This window comes from Bos mutus, chromosome 25, assembly GCF_027580195.1.
Source record: "Bos mutus isolate GX-2022 chromosome 25, NWIPB_WYAK_1.1, whole genome shotgun sequence".
Taxonomy (NCBI): Eukaryota; Metazoa; Chordata; class Mammalia; order Artiodactyla; family Bovidae; genus Bos; species Bos mutus.
In genome coordinates, this window is record NC_091641.1 from 31,640,025 (window position 1) to 31,661,521 (window position 21,497).

At 45.9% G+C, this 21,497-nt stretch overlaps 1 protein-coding gene across 3 annotated transcripts in view; it reads left to right on the forward strand.

Moving 5' to 3' along the window:
* The window catches only part of TXNDC11 (thioredoxin domain containing 11), a 60,395-nt gene that overhangs the window by 37,974 nt on the left and 924 nt on the right, over positions 1-21,497 (forward strand). For 2 of the 3 annotated variants that reach the window (XM_070362680.1, XM_070362682.1), the window contains 6 exons: positions 4,890-5,002; positions 7,054-7,254; positions 10,696-11,488; positions 13,670-13,812; positions 14,288-14,397; positions 17,843-17,923. In XM_070362680.1, coding sequence (XP_070218781.1) covers positions 4,890-5,002; positions 7,054-7,254; positions 10,696-11,488; positions 13,670-13,812; positions 14,288-14,397; positions 17,843-17,923 — 1,441 coding nt within the window. The remainder of the gene's footprint in view (positions 1-4,889; positions 5,003-7,053; positions 7,255-10,695; positions 11,489-13,669; positions 13,813-14,287; positions 14,398-17,842; positions 17,924-21,497) is intronic. The other variant, XM_070362681.1, reaches the window with a different exon arrangement.

A 21,497-nucleotide genomic window follows, 5' to 3' on the forward strand; every position in this document is an offset into this window, starting at 1 on the left:
ACATTATGCAGTGACCAAAAACAAAACCCCCTGATGCATACCAGAAAGATCACAAGTGAGCCAGATGAGTCTGAGTGGAAACCAGATGACATTTCAGGTCTTTCCATTCTCGATGTGTCCTTGGTGGTTGCCAGGAGGTAAATGGTGAAGTGGTGTGTGGAAGGTCAATGAAAGCTCCACCCAGAGGGGTAAGGGAAGCAGGAGTGGAGCACTGTGAGTGACGGAAAAGAACCCCAAGCTCATGAAAGGCAGCAAGGGGTAACCCTGCAGTAAGTGCTGGAAGTAGGCAAGGTTTCATGGGTCAAAGCAAGGCTGTTTGTTCCTCACAGCACGCAAACAGCGAAGCGCCATGCTGTATTGTCCACTCATCCCTAGTCCCATGGGGAGCCTAGCGGTGGCTGTGTGCCCAGTAGGTTGCCATGTAGCTAAGGGAGACCAGACCAAGGACTCAGACGATAGACAAGCTATTTGTAGCAGACAGTAGACAAGCCAGTCTTCTTGCTGTGGTCATCTTGATGTCTGTGTGACCAGCTACAGAAACTGCTCAGTAACTCCTGATTTCACCCAGATGTTCTTTCAGGATGTCATGCATGTTGCAGTAGTCTTTCTGACACCTTTCCCTGGATGGCTCATAGACTGAAGTCAGCTGGTTACCTGGCTAACAGAATTTATTAAGACTTTATTATTATTATTAATTGAATAGGATCATGCCATTGTTGGACCCACTGGTAGGGGAGGGAAGAGCATGGTTCTGAATTTGTTTTTTATTATTCAGTACATTCAGAATCCTCAGTTAAAATATTAAAGCTTCATTCATTTTGGGACAAAATTATTCGTTTTATAATCGACAAAGACCCCTATTGTAGAAAGCCCTGGAGCCCTGCCTGACAGAATGTTCTGGATATGGAGATGAGAAGTGTTATTTTCGTGTGTCATTCTTACACTGTGAACTTCGCCTGCTAATTTAAGTGCTCCTTATACACAGGAGACTGCACAGATAAACTGCTTTTTCCAGCAAGATTTCCACTATCTGAAGGAACTTTTAAAAGGTGTGATTCTTATACATTTCTGTGTGAAAAATAAAGTTTTGAAATTGTAGTATGTTTGGGCATGTTAAAATCTGCCCCGTGCAGGCGGCTGTCCGTTCTTATGAATGCAGCTAAGCTGGTTTTTGAATGGCCCCTTTCAGCTTTTGAGTTAGACTGTCACTCCTGATTCGTCTGCTCCAGTAAATCATGTTGGTGACTTTGGCGGACTCTCAAATGAATTTCCTACTGGCTGCTTCTCCTTCACCCCTCTCTCTATCGGTGGCGGTCTGCCAATATTGAGCCTACTGCTGGATGGAGGGTGGTGTGTTTTCTCCTACCAGTGCATTTCCCCTCCTGAGTCCTGCTTTTTCTTCCAGCAGCTTTGGAATCTGAAATTATATGTTATGCCATTTTTTTTTTTTTTAATTTCAAATTTGAACCAGTTTTATAGCTGCAGAAATGTTGCGCGGATGGATGGATCCGGAGTTTCCTAACACTCTACCTTCACCTAGCTCCCCCCAGTGTTAACATGATTTAACCATTTGTGGTGGTGCTTTTGTCAAAACTAAGAAATTAACATTGGTCCAGTGTGAAGGTCTGTAAACCGCAGACCTTATTTGAGTTTTGCCATTGTTTTCAGTAAAGTCTGTTTTCTATTCCAGGATTCAGTCTGGGATCCTGCATCGCAGCTAATTATTTTTTCTCCTTAGTCTCCTCCTCTGACAGTTCCTCACTCTTTTCTTACTTTCCATAACATGGACGCTTTTGAAAAATACTGATTGTTTATTTTGTTGCTCAGATTGTTCCAGCTTTGGCCATTAGCGTCTTGGGTTGGTGCCTGTGTCCCTTGAACAAATTTTCCTCTTTTTATGAGCACTTCTTTCCTGACTCAACAAGATGTTTCAGGCTCATCTTGTACTGCCTTTGCCCCAGCGCTGGGATCAGCTTCTTTTCCAAGAAGCCCCGGGTTCTTTTTATTGGAGAATGACATTTAGAAACCCAGATCTGGGGCTTCTTGATACTCAGTGTCATTACTTCTAGGCCCTTTCAGCAGGTAGAGAGCTCAGACATATATGTGTTTATTCCTACGCACATGCATGCCTCTGTTCTATATCTATTATCTGTGTCTTAAGTCATAAGTTTATACTAAAAGTTGTAAGTTTATTTTAATTTCCTCTGATTCCAGTCTAACACTGCAGCGTTTACTCTAACTTTCCTCTCTTCATATATAACTTCTTTCTCCTTCCCCGAGAAGCCTGGCTCTCGCTGTCTTGACAGTATCCAGTCAAGATACTGTTTGCAGCTCTTCTCTGGTTCAGTTCTTTGTCCTCACCCACCACCACCCCCTCGGTGAGGTGTGCGGTGTTTGCAGTGCCGTCAGGTTTATCTCGGAGGAGGCAGTGGCACCCCACTCCAGTACCCCTGCCTGAAAGTCCCAGGCATGGGGGAGCCTGGTAGGCTGCAGTCCACGGGGTTTCGAAGAGTTGGACACGACTGAGCGACTTCACTTTCACTTTTCACTTTCATGCTTTGGAGAAGGAAATGGCAACCCACTCCAGTGTTCTTGCCTGGAGAATCCCAGGGACAGGGGAGCCTGGTGGGCTGCCATCTATGGGATCGCACAGAGGCGGACACAACTGAATCGACTTAGCAGCAGCAGCAGGTTTATCTGTTAGTGCTTGTGTTCCACATTGGATCCCCACTCGGTGGCTGGTGTAATGAGTCTAGGTTTTGATCATGAAGGCTGTGAAACGTTGCTGTGGTTCTAAGTCTGGTGCTGAGAGGAAGATTAGGCTGCCTCACTCCCATTCTCTGGCTCCCATTGCCCACCGCGCCCCGCGCTTTGCCATCCACCCTATATATAAGCCTTTCCTGTCATTTTGGGCTTATTCTTCTTGTGTTTCTTTGGTTCTGTGCCATTTTCAACTCATCAGGTTTATGTTAGATTGTCCAGCCTGGTGTGAGGGACACAGTCACTCTCGCCTCTTCCTCAATAGTGACTCCTCCTCTGAGAGGAAGAGGCCACCCCTGCTGGAAGGAGGGCTTGTGTAAGTAAGCTAGAAGCTTCGTGTGTTTACTTAGATATCACTTGGTAACATCAAAAGTTTTTTTTTGTTGTTCTATAAATAATGGTGCAGTGAACGTCTCTGTGCACAGGACACTTTAAGTGATTTTGACTTATTTTCATAAGACTTGAGTCAGAGCTTGCCAGGTGGCGCAGTGGTAAAGAATCCACCTGCCAGTGCAGGAGACACAAGAGACATGAGTTTGATCCCTGGGTCAGGAAGATCCCCTGGAGAAGGAAATGGCAACTCAATTCCAGTATTCTTGCCTGGAAAATTCCATGGATAGAGGAGCCTGGCAGACTACAGTCCATGGGGTCACAAAGAGTCAGACATGACTGAACGACAGTGTAGCACACAATGTTTAACTGATATTTTACTCAACACCTGCTAGTAAAGCAGAAAGAGGGTAGGAAAAAATGTACCTTTTCCTATGTCGTTTTATCCACCCTCTTTTAATACTACATGTTTTAGTCAACTTTTAATCACACAAATATTACATTAAATATACTCCTTAGGGGGAAAAAGAATGCTTCACACATAAGGATCAAGTCCCCTTTGATCTCCAACCCCCAACACAAAACAGTTTTTATTATCCTTTCAGATTCTGTGTACATTTGTAACCATATGTGCCTGTAGGAGAAAACATACTTTATAAGTGTGAGGGATTTTTCCACATAAAAGGTACACTGTGTCTTTGCTTTTTTACTCACATGTGTCTTAGAAAATCTGTTCAGGCTGTATAGATTGCCCTGCCCCACTGTTTTCAACATCTGCAGGCAATTCCTTGGTGACTGCCCTTGGGTGTAACTCTCAGGGCACATGTGTGGGCACCAAAAGGTGGATCGGGGGCTGTGGGCCGTGTCCGGGTTCCATTGTGGACAGCACAGTGGGTTGCTCTCCCAAGTGGCTGCCAGTCTGCCTTTTCCACCAGCTTTGCAGCAGAGCACTCATTTCTTTACTGGTCATCAATATCTGGTATTTCCTATGTCTCAGATCTGGGGCATTTTGAAGGTGAAAAGTGGCAATTGTGTTTTCATTTGCTTTTCTCCAAAATAGCGAGGTTAAGTGCACAGTTAGCCTCTTACGTTTCCTTTTCTGTGATTTGCCCATTTTTAACTGTTTTATTTTTCTTAGTAATTCACATGAGTTCCTTGTATATGCTAGATTGATTCATGTAACTAACATTTATTGCTCAAGAGATCAGTACACACATGCCCAGATGCTGCTGTAGATGCTGGGGTAAACAGCAATAAACAAGGTTTTAAGAGGAAGTTGGACCAAAGAAAATCTAAATAAATCAGTAGGATTATGTAAATGTTAGTAAGTGCTGTTAAAAGCTTAGAGTAAAGCTTAGAGTAAAGAGAAGGCTTGAGTCAGGAGGGAGCCTTGGTGTCCGCTTACAGACCATCCTTTCAAGTGTTTTTGCCTGGAAGCAGGTGGTCAAGGAAGCCTTCTCAGAAGGTGGGGTGGGAGCCGAGATCTGAATGATGAGAAGGAACTGGCATGGAAATGTCCAGACGGAGAGAATAGCATGTGCCTGGGCTCTCAGGTGAGGCTCGTGAGTAGGGAACAGGGACTGAAACAGCGCAGGTCCTAGTCAGAGGTAGGTACTCGGGAGGAGACATGCGATCTGTTTTAGGAGGTGGTTTCTTTGGCTCCTCTTCGGTCTAGGCTAGGTGGCCAAAACGAGCTTTGCTCCGGGGAAATTTGTGTGTCAAGATTTGATCATTGGGTTTTGTGGTTGTTTTAAGGCATAGGCTTTTTCTTTTTAATAAAGGAACATTTTCTGTTTCAGATTACCTAGGAACAGTACGATTTGGGGTTATCACAAATAAGCATCTTGCGAAACTGGTATCCTTAGTACACTCTGGAAGTGTGTATTTACATAGACATTTCAACACATCACTTGTAAGTATTTTAAAATCACGTTTCTATTAGCGCAGTGGTTCTTAACCTTGTCTAGATCACAGACTTCTTTGAGAACTGGGTGAAATCTATAGACGCTGTCTCTAGGAGAGTGCACATGGTTTTATATGCAAACCGAGTCCCCTCAGCCCCTTCTGGAGCCTGTGCCCCAGAGCTCTTGGATTTAACAGCTAGAAATTCTGTTTATAGTCTTAGACTTTGACACAGCCTTAGCTTTCCTTCTTGGATGAAATGGCAGAATTGCTGTACTGGAGAAGTGTTCCTCTGGGACCATGTTCTCAAAGGCTAAGGTTCCATTGGGCAATATCCTCTGTTCATTTGTTGCATTTATCAAGAGTAGCAACGTGACATGCTTTTCTCCTTTAGCTGATGAGATGGACTTGGAAGTTCTTGTCAAGTCACAGTGAGAAGCTGGTGGCTTCCCGCCCCAGAGCGCCTGGGTTTTCCATTGTTATCTTTGTTCCCTGATTTTGTTTGGTTGTTGGTGGATTGGCCCCAACTTAGCTGTTTCTGAGCTTCTGAGCTGTGTTGTGCTTAGTCCTGTGCTTCTGCTCTGTTTATTGCTACTTCCTCAGTCCCAGCGCTGAGTTTATTTTCTTCAGTGTTTTCTCTCTCCGACTTCATTGACGGCGTCAGTGACTTACAGGTCGAGTGAGGACCCGAACCCCCGTACCAGTGTCCCCAGCCTTTAAACCCACGCTCCCCTCAGCTCAGCGTACAAGGCTCTTGCCTGTGGGGGGACTGCTGAGGGGCGCCCCCTGTGGCCAGTCTCCCTGGCTTCTGCCTTTCTCTAGTAACCCAGATGGCTTTACTTCTTGCAGTTTATATTCCCAAAGTCAAATATATTCCATGTTTTCCAGATAGAATTGTTCATGAAGACAATTAACATTTTTTTCCACCTCCCACCATCCCACTCTGGGAATAAAAATCTGACGATTTTTCCTGCCGCCCGCCCATTCTCCTTGTGCCTCTGTCTTAAGTTTCTTTGGACTTCATCTGCTTCTGCTGTCTATCATTTTCCTTCATCCTTCTTTTGTAACATGCTTTACAAGCAACGTATATCATGTTTATGTATAGTAACGGGTACTGAGAAAGAAATTTAAAATAGATGGCGAAAAGAAGATAGGACTATGAGAAAGATATTGAAAAAGATACTGAATTCATGGTGTCAATTCCATAGTTTTTAAGGGTGGCTCATTGACAGAGCAGCAGAATTCCTTTCAGCAAATGAAATATTAATGGGATACCAGTATTTTTTTTTTTTTTAAGTAAAAGCAGTGGACATCTTGTTATAAGTCAGTTTAAACCTCTATTTGGGGAAGTATAAAATATCTTATTTTGTGGAACTCTCCAAGCATTTTGGGGGGGAGTTTTGTTTGAAACCCTGTAATTTACATCATTGGAATTTCAAAAATAATTTTATGTTGACATACTTTGTTAGCAAAAAAGCAAAAAAAATCTAGGCATATCTCTCCTTAATTCTGTACACATAAAGTATGATCTGTGGCCTTGTATACAAGTTCTAGGTCACTCAGGGTTTCATGCAAATATTTGTTGAGTTCCTGCTCTGTGCCAGGTATGGGGGTGGGGAGACAGGTGAGCAAGGCAGATATAAACTTCTGTTCTAACAGAGAGTCCCCAAGGACAAGGGAAACATGATTTTCCCAAGGGTAAAATGACCCCCGACTCCATCATTTCTGTTTCCTTAGCAATCGCTTTACGCAGGAAGGTAGAGGTCACTGTTGCCAGCAGCAGGCAGGGAAACTTATTTGTTGGTAGATTAAACAAATTCATCTTTTCTGCCTAAAGGGAAAAGATGAATCACGTGATCTGAAAGTCACCTCTCACAGCAGCTTCTGCTTTCCAAGCCGCTTGTGAGGAAGCGCCCTGTCTGGAGTGGCAGAGCCAGAGTGCAGCCGCCCAGGCCGCTCCGAGCCTCGTTTTCCTCACCTGTGAAGAGAGGGCTGAGGCTGGGCAGGGGTGGTGCTGCCGTCCCACCTCGCCTCTTATGTCTCTGCGTTTGTCCTTCCCAGGTCTTTCCCAGGGAGGTCATCAACTACACCGCTGAGAACATCTGTAAGTGGGCCTTAGAAAACCGAGAGACGCTCGTCCGATGGCTGTGGCCGCATGGCGGCAAGAGTCTCCTGCTGAACAACGAGCTGAAGAAAGGACCAGCCCTTTTTGTATTCATACCTTTTAATCCCTTAGCCGAGAGTCACCCTTTGATAGATGAGGTAAGAGCCACAGTGGGAAGAGGTGTCTCAGAAGCAACAGGCGAACCTCATTGGCTTCTCTCTTTCCACTATCAGAGTGGTTTCCCTTACTCGCTGAGTGGCTGCTGCATTTCGTGGTATCACTCCTTCCTGTAAGTGGGCAGGAGAGCCTGTGCCTTCTTGGTTGGGACCCACCATGGCCTCTCCAGCCACGTTACTGACAGTGTCTGAGGTCTGGTTGAGGCAGAGCAGACAGGGCGGTCAAACCAGGCCTCCTTGAAGACGGGCCAGGTTCCCTCTTCCTGCAGCGACTGATGTTCGGGAGAGGTGTGGAGCGGGTGGACAGCACAGGCGGGGTTTAGTGTGGCCTTGGGGGTGCCGTCATCACAGGCATTTGGCCAGGCTGGTGGCCCTGACCATGCTCAGTCCAGCAGTGGCAGGGTGACCTTGGGACCCCATGTTTTCCTGACCCTTCTGTGGCTCACAGAGCGGTTTTCAGAGCCAGTCGTCAACAGAAGCCAGCCCCTCCTGCCTGCCTCTTCTGCGTGTGTTGCCTGTCTCTGGGTGTGAGTTTATTTTATGTATGGATCGTTTGGGGGCACTTAGAGCAATAACAATCAGCAGAGAGCGCCTGGGATTGCTCAGTTGGGTTTACTGGGGGTTTAATTTTTTCCTTCCCTCCAGGATCCCTTAATTGGCCAAAACCAATTTCAGAGAGTCCGTGAACCACTGGCCAGGCTCACCAGATGCTGCTTCTCCCGGGCCCTCTCAGGAGCCTTCCTGAGGGAACGGGAAGGCAGGACCTTTGGCAGGCCAGGCCCCTCCCGTGACTACTCTGGAGCCTCTTTGCTGACATGATTCATCCCGCTGGGGCCTTCTGAGTGGACGCTGCTCCTGTGGCTTAGAGGAGGGAGGAAGAGGAAGTGAAATGGATCTGCTGATTCTCTGATTAGGGAGGACTTGAAGTAATAAGACTTCATTTCTTTGGAAAATCTTCACAACACGGTTATTCTGTGAACTAAGACACTCTTACTTTACTAAGATGCTCTAGTCTTAAGAGTTTTAAAAGTTGTTTCTAGTAAATGTGGGGTTTTCAACCAGCCATCCCCTGGTATCCATGGGGGTTTGGTTGCAGGACCCCCGCATATACCAAACTCCAAACATCCTCAAGTTCTGTATTGTAAAATGGCATAGCATTTACATATAACCTACGCACATTGTCCTGTATATTTTAAATCATCTCTAAGATTACTTATAATACCTATACCTAATACTGTATAAGTGACAGTGTTAGTTGCTCAGTCGTGTCTGACTCTTTGCGACCCCTTGAACCATAGCCTGCCAGGCTCCTCTGTCCTGGGGATTTCTCAGGTAAGAATACTGGGGTGGGTTGCCATGCCCTCTTCCAGGGGATCTTTCTGACCCAGGGATCAAACCCCCATCTTGTACGTCTCAATACCATATAAATGCTATGTAAATAGTTGCCTGTGTGCAGCAAACTCAAACTTTGTTTTCTGGAATTTTTCCCCCCAAATATTTTTGATCCATGTTGTTTGAATTGCTGATACAGGATATGAAGGGCTGACTGTAGTTGAATTTTTGTGGGTTTGGTGGGGGCCTGGGGGTGGTGATCTGCTTTGAATATAAAGTAGTACCCAGATGAGGCAAGAGGGCAGCTGGGCTCTTTATTAATCACATAGGCTTGAACTTTTCAGTATAATGTGCTGTCGGAGCCTTACCCTTTAAGAAGGGCTGAGATGTTCTTGTGTGTACATGTGTGTGTGGGAGGGGGGACCAAAACACTGGTTTTATCATCTAAAGTAACCTTTTTTATGCCCAAGAACTGTTCGAACAATTTGTTTTTTTGTACAAACACATGTCTTAAATTAACTCTGTCCGTAAGTATCATGTGTTATAAAATATGGGTTTTCTTTTAAATTGGAAAAGTACTTACTAAATGGTTTTTACACACATGCGCACACACATGCACCCTCTTTAATGAAACAAAATCCTGAGTGACTTAACACCCTTTAACTAACTACCCATGGCAGGATTTGACTTAAGTTAGCACAGTTCTGTTTTAGGGAGTATGAGTGCCTCTGGATTAGAATGACTTGCTTGTCTTTTGCATTAAACTGGGGTGGTGTTGGGTGGTGAAAGCTCCTGAGTTTGGAAATGGAAGAGTCCTGGAATGCAACTTGAATCTAAATGGCTAGCACTGATCTCAGGGTAAAGCCGATCATCTCACCAAGAAGCGGGAGTGTGTCCATTCATTCCCCCGAGATGCTTTCGTTCACCAGGTGTTTACTGAGCCTTTGTTACGTGCCTGGCACTGGGCGAGGCTTAAGGGGACGGCAGGATAAATCAAGCCCAGTCCTGCCCGTGAGGATCCCTGAGCCTGTGGGGAAGAGGGGTGTCTCGACAGACAGTTGTGAGGCTCTCTGGGAAGGACTTCTGGGACCGTAAAAATGGGGAACCTGCCTCTCCCCCGGCTGGGGTGGGGTCACCTTTACTGGTGTAGGGTCTTGGGGAGAGTCTTGAGGTTTGCCAGATGGAGGAGGCTCTGACCAACCAGAAAGGCAGACTTGGGTCAGACTGTGTTTGGTTTTACCCTCCAGATAAGGGGCGCCACTGAATGTCGTTTGGCAGAGGAGCCTCATGCTTTGGTTGGTATTTTTAAAAATAAGGGGTGGCAGTGTGGAAGCTCAGTGGGCGGGGGAGAGAATGGCGGTCTGTGAGGAGTGAGGCCGAGTCGAGGCAGTGGCCGTAGGGATGCAAAAGGACACTGCCCAGGTCAGTGCTGGCCTGACTGGAGGCGTGGGTGACGTGGAGGAGAAACTGAGGGCTGGCTGATGTTTCTGGTTTGACAGTGCCATTTTCCAGAGAGGCTGGTGCAGGAGCAGGAAGGCAAAATGGAGGAGTATGGTTTGGAACAGGTTGAATTCGTGGGCTCCTCTGGTGCATTAATTTATTTGGAAACATAGATGCCAGGAGATAGTTGATCTACTCGTTAGGTGCTTGGCAAGTTTTTTTAGGCTAGACTGTTATATTTAAGAGGAAGAATGAAGACCTCCTCTGGAGGAGTTTAAGGATATAAAGGAAAATGACTCAGCTGGGTGTTCAGACTTAGATTCTGTTCCTGGTTCTTCGATGACCCAGATGTGTCTTGTGGGGTGAGCCGCTTCACCCCATCACGTGATAGGCTAAGACATCTCCCTCTAAGACCCCTTCTATCTCTGAACAGGTGGTTCAGTATTTAACAGAGTGACATGATCTGAAATGTGACCCGGAACCCTCTATTAATAGCTCTAGGTGTGACAGCTTCCTGTTTATTGCTGTTTCCGGCCAGGGCTCTTCCTTCTGAATCAGACAGGATGCTCTCTAGGCCTACAAGCCCCAGTGTCAGTCCCTTGGTTCCCTACCTCACCCCACGCCTCTCACGAGCTCCGCCCTGTGTTTCAGATCACCGAAGTGGCCTTGGAGTACAACAACTGTCACGGGGACCAGGTGGTGGAGCGGCTCCTCCAGCACCTGCGGCGAGTGGACGCCCCCGCGTTCAAGTCCCTGGCACCTGATCCCCCAGCCCGGCTCCCGGACCCGCCGCTGATAACAGCGTCACCCTGCTGCAACACGGTGGTGCTGCCACGGTGGCACTCCATCTCCAGAACCCACAATGTGTGTGAACTGTGTGTCAACCAGACGGCCGGTGGCCTCAGGCCGAGCTCGGTCAGCATGCCCCAGTGCAGCTTCTTCGAGATGGCAGCAGCTCTGGATTCTTTCTACCTCAAGGAGCAGACCTTTTATCATGTGGCATCAGACAGCATAGAATGCAGCAATTTTCTAAGTTTCTACAGCCCTTTCAGCTACTACACTGCATGTTGCAGGACCATAAACAGGGGCGTAGCGGGCTTCATTGATTCTGAACAAGGTGTCTTTGAAACCCCGCCTGTTGCATTTTCTTCCCTAGAGAAGAAGTGCGAGGTTGAGAGCCCGGGCTCTGTTCCTCACATTGAGGAGAACAGGTATCTCTTTCCTGAACTGGAGACGAGCAGCTCGAGCTTCACAGGCCTGAGCTGCAGAACCAACAAGACCCTAAACATCTACCTTCTGGACTCCAATCTGTTCTGGTTGTATGCGGAGAGGCTGGGTGCTCCGAGCGCCGCACGGGTGAAGGAGTTTGCTACAATTGTTGACGTGAAGGAAGAGTCTCACTATATCTTGGATCCAAAACAGGCTCTTATGAAGTTCACCCTAGGTACCATGGGCATTTCCTTCCCCAAGCCTAGTGCTTTGCTTAACTTTCCATAGGTGACTGTTATTTAGGGATCTCATGACAGCTGGCTCTTACTAGCTCATTTTAAATCTTTACACTGCAGTCGTAATTTTAAAAGAAGCTAATTTTGTCTGTTAAATGAAACAGAAACTCCCTAACTCCAAATTCTGGATAAGTTGGTCACTTAGCCCTTGGGAAGAGTCCAGCATCCCAGATTGTCAGTGCCCGCCGCATTTCCAAGGTGGGAACCTGGCCACAGTGACGAACAGGGTGGTGGTGAGTGGGTCTGGTGGTAACTCCCCTGGCTGATGAACAGCCCTGGCAGGAGCTTCACAGAAAGCAGTGGAATGATAGAACCACCTGGCCCCCTTTATGTCTTGCAGGTTTAACTACATATCAGGGCTACCAGACCTAATTTGTTCTGCTGCTCCTTTTTAGCAAGTTGAGGAATACTGCTATGACCTTGGGTGCCTAGATGGTAACAATCAAGTGTCAGACCAAATCAGCAAGACCCACTTTGGGGGCAGGGCTGGGAAGGGGGTAAATCACCGTTCTGGGAAAGCACCGCAAGCTTGCCCTTAGAGCCTGGCAGCAGCAGTGACCCAGCCCACGCGTCCTATTCCCAGGGCTTCGCTGACATCCTTGATGTGCACACAAGGAAGTGTGAATTCAAAAGCTGTATTAGTTCAGCCTCATTGGAACCATGGAGGAAAGTCTCGGTGTTTGCTAAATGGAGACAGGAGGAATGTGGTGGGGAGGGCAACCTTTCGTTTTCAAGTTTTGGAGAGCATGAAAGTAAGAAACTCAAAACTCTTATTAAATATTAGTCACTTTAGGTGCTGTCTTTTAAGTCCAGGTGAAGCTTGCTTGTTTCCTGTATTAGACACGTTTGAAAAGCCTTATGTAAATAGTGATTTATTTTTCCTACATCAAATTATATACTAAAACATGAAGCCTCCTGAATGTGTAGAGGAACCCCGTGAATAGTCACTGAAGTGCGTCCACTTTTGATATCACACCTTGCTCCTCATTCATGTTGCCTGAAGTTATATTTTGGTGTACTGAGTTTTCTTAAAATGAAACAAGCCTGTATTTTTAAAGTAAGCGTTGATTGGATCTTCCTGCCTCCTGTGCTGTTACTCAAGCATTCAGTGAGCTCGTGATGGGCCCCCCCTGAATTTAAGGGTGATCTGAAAGACGCCATCATCTGATTTCTTTTCATCTTCTTTATCTACTCTGAAACATCTAGTTCTGTTGTTCTCTGTGCTGTGGTTGGTGACAAAATTTGTCAAAGTCCTCATACAAAAACATCCACTGTGTTGTTTTGGAGAGATGACTCTCAAGTCAGCCATTTCTGGGGCAGTTTCAGAATTCAGCCCTCATTCAAATTAGTGAACAGTTCTGGGTTTTATGTTTGAAAAAACCAACTAAGTGTCATTCAGATGTTGATGACTGATTCTCTTTAGTATTCACTCAACCTTCTTCCCTTCTTCCTTCCTCCATGGAGCCTGTCATTGTTCACTAGGACCTCAGAATGGAGAGAGAAGGAAAAAAAAATGAAACTCAGATTAGTGCTGCTTCAGATGAAACAGATGAAACAAAGGAATCTGAAAACATAGTCGTTGGTGGGGAGGGTAAAACTGCTGGTTCAAGTTAGGGTTTTGTATTATTTATGGGTCTTATTGATGCTGTTTTCCCACTAAATATAGTTGTTTATTTCGCTTAACCTTTTAATTAAAGAAGAAACTTGAGGAACTTTAGTAAAGGAAACACAAACCATAGCTCCTCACCCTCATTTGAATGAGTGTTTGAACACCTCCCACATTACAGTAGCTTGTGCAGTTACTACATCAGTAGTTAGGCTTAAAGGTCTTGGTCTTGTAGGTTGAAATCTCGATGGTGACTCATTGATGACTTACCCAGTCTCTGGTGTCTTGTGGACCAGTGTTAGAAAAAAAGAGCATTGAATTCCTAGCCCGTGCACAGTAGACCATGGAACTCTTGAGTGGTGCTTTGTTAACTAAAATGCAACCCCCTGTCCCCTCCTGTGTGGATTTTCTTCAGTGGGCCTGTGAAGCCAGCCCACTTTTTAAAGTATAAAGTGGGCCAGCTACTCTCCTTGTACCAAGAGAAGAGCTGATCTCATTTTCTCTTTATTTTTAGAGTCTTTCATTCAAAACTTCAGCGTTCTCTACAGTCCCCTGAAAAGGCATCTTATTGGAAGTGACTCTACCCAGTTCACTTCTCAGCGTTTAATCACTGAAGTGACGACTGATACTTTCTGGGAAGTAGTCCTTCAGAAACAGGTATGGAATCGAGCGAGGCAGAAATCAAGCTATCTGTCCCTATTAAAATAATTTCCAAAGCTGCAGTCATGGGTGGAGCAGTTGGTGCTGACGTACAGAAGACTAGCCACATGACAGCCTTACTGCAGAATGTGCGTGAATTACATGGTGCTTTTGTGAGTGCAAAGCATCCTTAAAAATACATAACTGAAAACACCAACAAAAGATCAGGGACTTCCCTGGTGGTCCAGGGGCTAAGACTCTGAACTCCCGGTGCAACAGGCCCGGGTTCCATCCCTTGTCAGGGAACTGGATCCCATATGTCACAACTAAGAGACCCAGTGCAGCCAAATAAATAAATATTAAAAAAAAAATACCCAGACATCAAATTTTCACTGTTCTTTGTGCATGAGCAGCATTTATGGAATGCTTGCCAGGCTCTAAGTACAGTGAGGACCCCAGAAGCCCAGTAACAGCCAACTTCTTCTTCCCACAGGACGTGTTGCTACTTTACTACGCACAGTGGTGCGGCTTCTGTCCAGCCCTCAATCACGTCTTCATCCAGCTAGCTCGGCTCCTGCCCTCAGACACATTCACTGTGGCGAGGTAAGGAAGCCCATGCTGCCGCACTCTGGGCTGGGTGCCTGTCTGTGTTCTTGCTTCCAGCTTAGCCACGTGGCTTGCAAGGGTCTGCCAGTTTTCTGTGGACTTGGATAAGACTGAGTTGATTGTCAGCTGGAAGCTATGAGCAAAACCTCATTGGCGCCAGAGTCTTCCTGGTGAATACTGAGTGTTCCTTGCCTGATGTTGAGGGTGTTTCTGTGGGAGCAGTGCTGACCTGTTTGCTTAGACAGCCCCCCAAGTGGCCAGCTTTCTGGAATATACATCACTGGGGCCTTGGCCCAGCAAAAGGGGGCCTGTCTCTGACATACTGTCAACCAGCCCTGGGACCTGGAGTGAATCTCTCCAGCAGGCCTTGTTTCCCTCCTCATTCCTAAAAGGAAGAGGAAAGATGGGCTAATACCCATGTGGTGTTCTAGTTGTGTGATTCCATGGCACTGTATGTGGGATCTTCAGTAAACAAATGAATTTTAAATCACTGTTTTGTAAAAACAATGCTCAAAGAGTTTTTGGATGAGGTAGTAGGCAGTTCGGAGGGAAAATTATTTAAATTTAAGCTATATCTTCTTTATCCCTCGTCCCCAAGAAAACCCCTTCAGATAGGTAGAATTAAATATAAAAGATCAAATCAGAGAAAATGACAGAAAATAGAATATTGGATTTGCTGGTTACTTTGAGAGGTGGAAACTTGCCAAATAGTGAAAGAAAGATGAACAGATTTCACTAGGAAAGTGTGCAGTGAAAATACAGAAAACCGACTCACAGAAGGACAGCAGCTGTGTTTGCCAGCACGTGTGTCTTTCCTTCTGTGTGTACTGCAAATAATGACTTAGAGCCACACTGGAGGAGGCACTGTGCTGGGAGACTTTCATACATACACGGTATCTGACTTAATCCTTAGGACAGTCAGTGGAACAGGCGTGATCACCAGTCCTTTTACTGAGGACGAATCTGAGACATAGAAATAGCAGCAGCTTGCCCAGAGTCAAGCAACCTGTAAATAAGGGATCAGGATTCAGAATCAGGCCTTCATACTCCAGACCCTGAGAAATTAAAGTGGTTTAAGAAAACTGCTGAGAGAAAAATGTCGTTTGTACGTATAGTGGAATATTACTCAGCCTTAAAAATTTTAGGAAGGACGTTCTGTAACATGGGTGCACCTTGAGGATGTTCATGCTAAGTGAAATGAGACAGAAGGACAAACGCTGTGCACTTTCCCTGCGCGAGGCCCCTAGAGTAGTCAGAGTCATAGAGGTAGAAAGCAGAATGGTGGTTACCCAGGGGTGTGGGGAGGACCGGAGTGGTTGTCGAGTGGGGTCAGTTCCTGTTTTGCAGGATGAAAGAGCCCGAGACAGATGCTGGTAATGGTTACACAGCGTTATGAAAGCACTGTGCACTTAGAAATGGTTAAGATGGCACATTCTGTGTTATGTGTGTTTTACCACAGAGGAAGTGGGGGATGGAGGGAGAAACAGCTGAGAAGGACTGCAGTGTGAGAGAAAGGTCACAAAACAGACTTTCCACCTAAGAGGAGAGAGTGAATAAACAAGTAGGGAAATGATAATCTAGTAAGTGTAAATTAAAACAATAACAAAATGTCATTTACATTTATTAATGAATGCTCTTGAGTGGTAGAATCTTTGTTTGTTTGTTTGGTTTTGTTTGGGCCACATCATGTGGCTTCCAGGTCATGGCCAGGGATCAAACCCAGTCCCCAGGGCAATGAAAGCACAGCCCTAACCACTGGACAGCCAGGGAATTCCCATTGGTAGGATCTTGTGTTGATAAAATCAAATGAAATTGTCACAGTCAGATGTAGCTAATAGAGAAAGTAAATTGGCATAAGCTTTTTGGAAAACATTTTAGTACCATTTGTAAGAAGTCACAAAAATGGTTATATACTTTTGACCCAGTTAATTTCACTTTGGGGAATTAAGGAAATGTGACTCCCAGAGAAGCATGTGCTCATCATTGCAGTGTTATTTATATCTGACAGGAGAAAAATGGTTACATAAATTATGGTTGAGCATTTGATGGGATTTTTACCTCTTCATTAGAACAATGCACCTCATACAGTTAATTTTGAAAAGAATATAACGTGAAATACGACTGCTGCTCTTCACAGTATGTTGACATAGACACCAGAACTTGAATGAGAATGGCAGAAAGGAGGTCCTCATTAGCCCAATGGAATTCGGAGGGGATGTTTACAAATATATTTTTTGATTTTACAGTTTAGTTTTTCCTTGAAGTAAAAAATCAGGAGTAAAAGCATTTGATTATAAACCACTTGCTTAAAAAATAGGACTGATGTTCTCTGTAGCCTTTCACAGGGGGAGGCGGGAGTGCTGTTTTGTTAGTGAAGCTATTTAAAACTGCTATGATTTGGTTATGTCATTTTTTTTTTTAAGCGAATTTCATCCTTCTGGACAAATGCATGGCACTGATTTCTCCCGCTCCCAATTATACATTCTGAAAACTTCTGTCAAGTTAATGATTCAGAACATTTCCATCTTTTGTATGTACTGTTTGTGGATACTGACACCTGGCCTAGCGGGCCTTCCTCGGTCTGCTTCCTCCTCCTAGGATGTTCCTTTTGCTTCAGCTGAGCAGTCCCCAGGGCGAGTGGGGAGGCCCTCCTACAGGTCCAGCTCAGTGCCGGCTGAAGAGGTGCCTCCACCTCGTTCAGCAGAAAGCAAGCGCACAGGTTGGGTAATTTAGCCCAGGTGTCATTTCCTGTATTAGAAAATTAATCTAAAATCTGGTAAGAAAATACAACTTTTTTGGTCTCTGTCTGGACTTACAAAATGTAGAGTATTATCTTTCGTTCCCAGCTTTCTTACATTTTCAGAGGCTCGATGTATTTTGTGCAGTGATTTCCTTATTCCAGGGTTGATTCATGGGTTGAAGTACTTGCCCACATCCTGTCAGTTAGGTGGACTACCTGTCAGGTGTCAGTGAGACTTTTTTATTCTTTTTTGGAATTCACTTTTACTTTCAAGACATTACATTTCAGGACTTCCCTGGTGGTCCAGTGGTTTAGACTTCGCCTTCCGATGCAGGGGGTGCAGGTTTGATCCTTGGTCTGGGAGCTAGGCTCCTACATGCCTCCTGGCCAAAAAACCAAAACATGAAACAGAAGCAATATTGTAACAAATTCAATAAAAGACTTAAAAATTGTCCACATCAAAGGAACAACAAAACCCCACTACATTTCCCTCCGCGAGTCAGGTGAGCAGTTGCCTGTCCTGAAAGCCTCGGTGTTTCTCGCGTGCGCTGTGCCTGCCAGTGGTGTGCTCACTGCCAGGGGCCGGTCCGTGTGGCACACACAGCGCTCGGGTTCTTAAGTTACTTGAGAAGATGCTTTCAGGTTCCGGGTTGGAGTTTCTTGGGCCACTCTTTTACATTTTCTGTTCTTTCCCTTTACCAGGATCGATGTATCTCAGAATGATCTTCCTTGGGAATTCATGGTTGATCGTCTTCCTACTGTCTTATTTTTTCCCTGTAACAGGTAATGCTGATTTTTTTTTTTTTTTTCCCAGTATTTGGGCAGTGGGATTCTTTTGCCGAAAATAAAATGGGTTTGAGGTAATTCACAAAAGTGAAACGTGTATCATTATATATTACTAAAATATTGAGAATAAAATGCATTGTTTGAAACGTACCACTAGGGGCCAAGGGGAAAAGGGCTTTGGTGTCAGGGTGTCAGGTGTAGTGGTTTTAATAAATGTGCCCCTCCCGGAGTGTGCTTTACACAAGCATGAATATGGCCACTGGGACTCGTGCCCCTTCTTGGCCTTATGAGCACACAGTGTGTGCTGAGATTGACAGCAAAGAGCCCCAGGTTCAAGTGGGCAAAACAGTAGCTCATGGCTAGGCTCTCGGGGATGCAGGCCCGGCTTGCTTGCTTCCGCGTGAGTCATTCATTTCTCATTGAGCCCTGCGGATGGCTTCCTCGGCTCCCTGGTGCAGGGAGGAAAGAGGCTCTCCTACCCGCTGCACCCCCACTCTAGGGCTCACAGAGCCTTCTTCCCGTGAATGTCACTTCAAGGGCTGTCACCTTGATCTCTCCACATTCATCTAAGGGCACTCCAAGGTCAGCCATCAGGGCACCCTCCCTGAGAGCCCAGGCACAGGATGGTCGTTAGGTTAGCAAAAGAACGCCAACCTGGCAGTCAGCGAACGTGGATCCGGATGTTTTGGTAGAAAGGAAATTAACTCTTGGCCTTTTAAAGCCTGACAAACCAAATGTTCTCTTTGTATAAATTCCTTTTTGTTTTTAAAAGGATGGGTCCTCAGAGACTCAGTCACATGGGTTTGACAATATCTTCTCAGGGAAAAGCACTCGCAGGATGAGTTTAGTAATGCTCTCTACCTCACGTGTTTTATTCTCCAGCGCTCGCTTTTACTATTTATTGCAGCCACTGTCGTGCTTCATGTGTTTCTCTAAGGAGAGTGCTTCCTTCACGTGTATTGATTCATTTCCTTGGTTTTTCCTCTCTATCTCAAAGAATTTTTGCTGGTACACTTCCTGTGGTAGTAGGGTCTTTTCAGATCATGCACTAAAAACAGAGCGTGACTCACCCCATTCCACCACTGAGCGGTGATGAGCCTTTTTCTTTCTAAGAAGCATCTCAAGTGCCACACAGTCCAGGAAGCATGGACAGTGACACAAGCAGTTTCACCTTTTGTCGGACAGAGGTGAAGTTTAACGCCTCATTTTTCAAATTTCAAGCCTAGTTTGAAAAAGCGGTGAAGTCATAACCCCCATCACATGCCTTTGCAGGAAGGCGTTCCCAGCAGCTAGATGGTTTCGTGTTTGGGTTGGGCACTTTTCACTCTGAGGCCACCCAAGGGAGTCGCTCATGCCCTGCAGGAAGGGTGCTGCAGCCCTTTCTTGTTTCCCTGAATTGAAAAGTCAAGGAAGTAAATACTAAATAGAGAAGACTGTCCAGTTCTAGTTTAACAGAGAGCTTGAGAACCAAAGTCTTACTGCCCTGGAATGGAAACTTTCTTTTTTATAAAATATTTATTTATTTTTGGCTGTGCTGGGTCTTCTCTGAGGCATGAGGGTTTTCTCTAGTTGTGGCGAGCAGGGGCTACTCTCTAGTTGAAGTGTGCCGGCTTCTCGTTGCGGTGGCTTCTTCTGTGGCAGAGCCTGGGCTCTAGGGCACGTGGGCTTGGTAGTTGGCACTCCCTGGCTCTAGAACACAGGCTCAGTAGTTGTGGTGCTCTGGCCCGGCTGCTCCACGGCGTGTGGGATCTTCCTGGATCAGGGATCGAACCCGTGTGCCCTGCATTGGCAGGCATGTTCTTTACCACTGAGCCACCAGGGCAGCCCAGGAACAGAATTTTTTTCTTATTTCCTAAAAAGAAATGGTAATCAGAAGTGAATAAGCTCCTCACTAGCTGGTCCAAGGTGAGTATTCAGTTTACTCAGAAGGTAGATGGGCAGAGAGCTGACAGCTTGCAAAAGAGGACATGAAAAGGCTGACAACATGCAGTAAGACCTTCCTCACAGTCACATGCTTATCTTCCGTGAAGAGAATGTAAAAGTGCATATGCGTTTTGGTAAAATATAAATTTACACATGCACTGGGTTAAAATATGTGCAGAAGGAAAGGTATCAAGGGGTTGATGGTGATGGTTTTGCAGGAGTGAGGCTTACAAGTGGTCTGGTGAATGCCTCGTGTGCTTTTTACACCCTTTGCAAATTGCCCTCAGTGAGCACGTTGGATTTAATAATCATGAAAGTGAAACTGTAGGAGAGAGCTTGTCCTCTGCCACAGTGCCTGGGCCGCCGCCTCCTCCTGCAGGGCTACTTTCCCACTCAGGGGCATCTCAGCCACTCTTGTCCCACCACGTCTTCTGTGTGACCTTTCACAAGGCAGGTACTCTGGCCCGGTGCTGGGCCAGCACATTGGAAGTAGGAGGGGGCTCCTTCTAGCGTGGCCCCTGGGGAAGGACCTCGCTTCTTTAGAGGAGCAGCCTACCCTCCTTCTCTATTATAGCCCATTGGCCAATTTGCATTTGGCCTTTTATTGCGTGCTAGATAGAGGTGCATACATGTGCTCTTGGTGAACTTCCAGAAGAGTCAGATAAACAGTGGGACCTTTACCACCACTCCTGCAAAACGATTACCATTTGGGAAGCAGCTTGTTGACGCTCTGTGTCCTTGCTGCTAAAGGAGTTTGAAAGTATTTTAGCACACCCTTCAGGTAGGTTCATGGAGATTGCTCCAGATACTGAAAAACAGCATGCTTACCAGTGTCATTTTCTGTCCTGTGTCCCCAGATACACACACTAAGCTTTTTGCTGGGGACGGTTCACATTTGCTGTGTCCTGGAAGATCAGGTTGTGCTGCAGAACTTGGGGGCAGATCCAATCTCTGCTTGCCCGTCCTTGCCCGCTCTTCACAGGGGCCAGGGTGTTCTCAGTTGTCGATTGAATGGCTGGGAGGCCCCAGTGGAGAAAGCTTACACGTTAAGGAAACTATGCTTTAAAGGAAGACATGGTTATGTGCTTACCCCCAAAGTTTAAAAAAAAATTATTCCATTTACCTGAAATTTTCCATAAACATATAAAATGGGGCATATCTGGTTTTAATTTCCCTGTGATCTTTCTTTCATAGGGAAAGGGCTACCCTTTGATAGAACACCTTTTGTCTTTTCTTCGGGCTGGGCAGCCTTCATTCTTCAGAGCCCCTCAATCTGTCTGTCAAGGGTGGGGCTCCAGTAACACCTTCCCCATCTTGACAATAAAATGTATCTCCAGGTGTTGCCCACTGTTCAAAGGGTTGGGGATACAGTCACTCTAGTTGAGAACTCTTGCTCAGATAATGTATAATAAATGCTTGCTGAAGAGCCAGGCTGAGTGTTGGAGGTTTTCCCCATCTCACCAAGCATTGCTGATGGCCACAGGAATGATGTGGTGGCGATCTGGCCCCAGGACACTCTTCCTGACACACCACTGGCTTTCGGCCTGGGAGCTCTTATCTTTCCTGGAAGGTTGTGAACAGAGTCCGAGCCCTTTGTCCTCAGGAGCAGACACGTCTTTGAGATAAACCACTGTAATTACAGAACCAG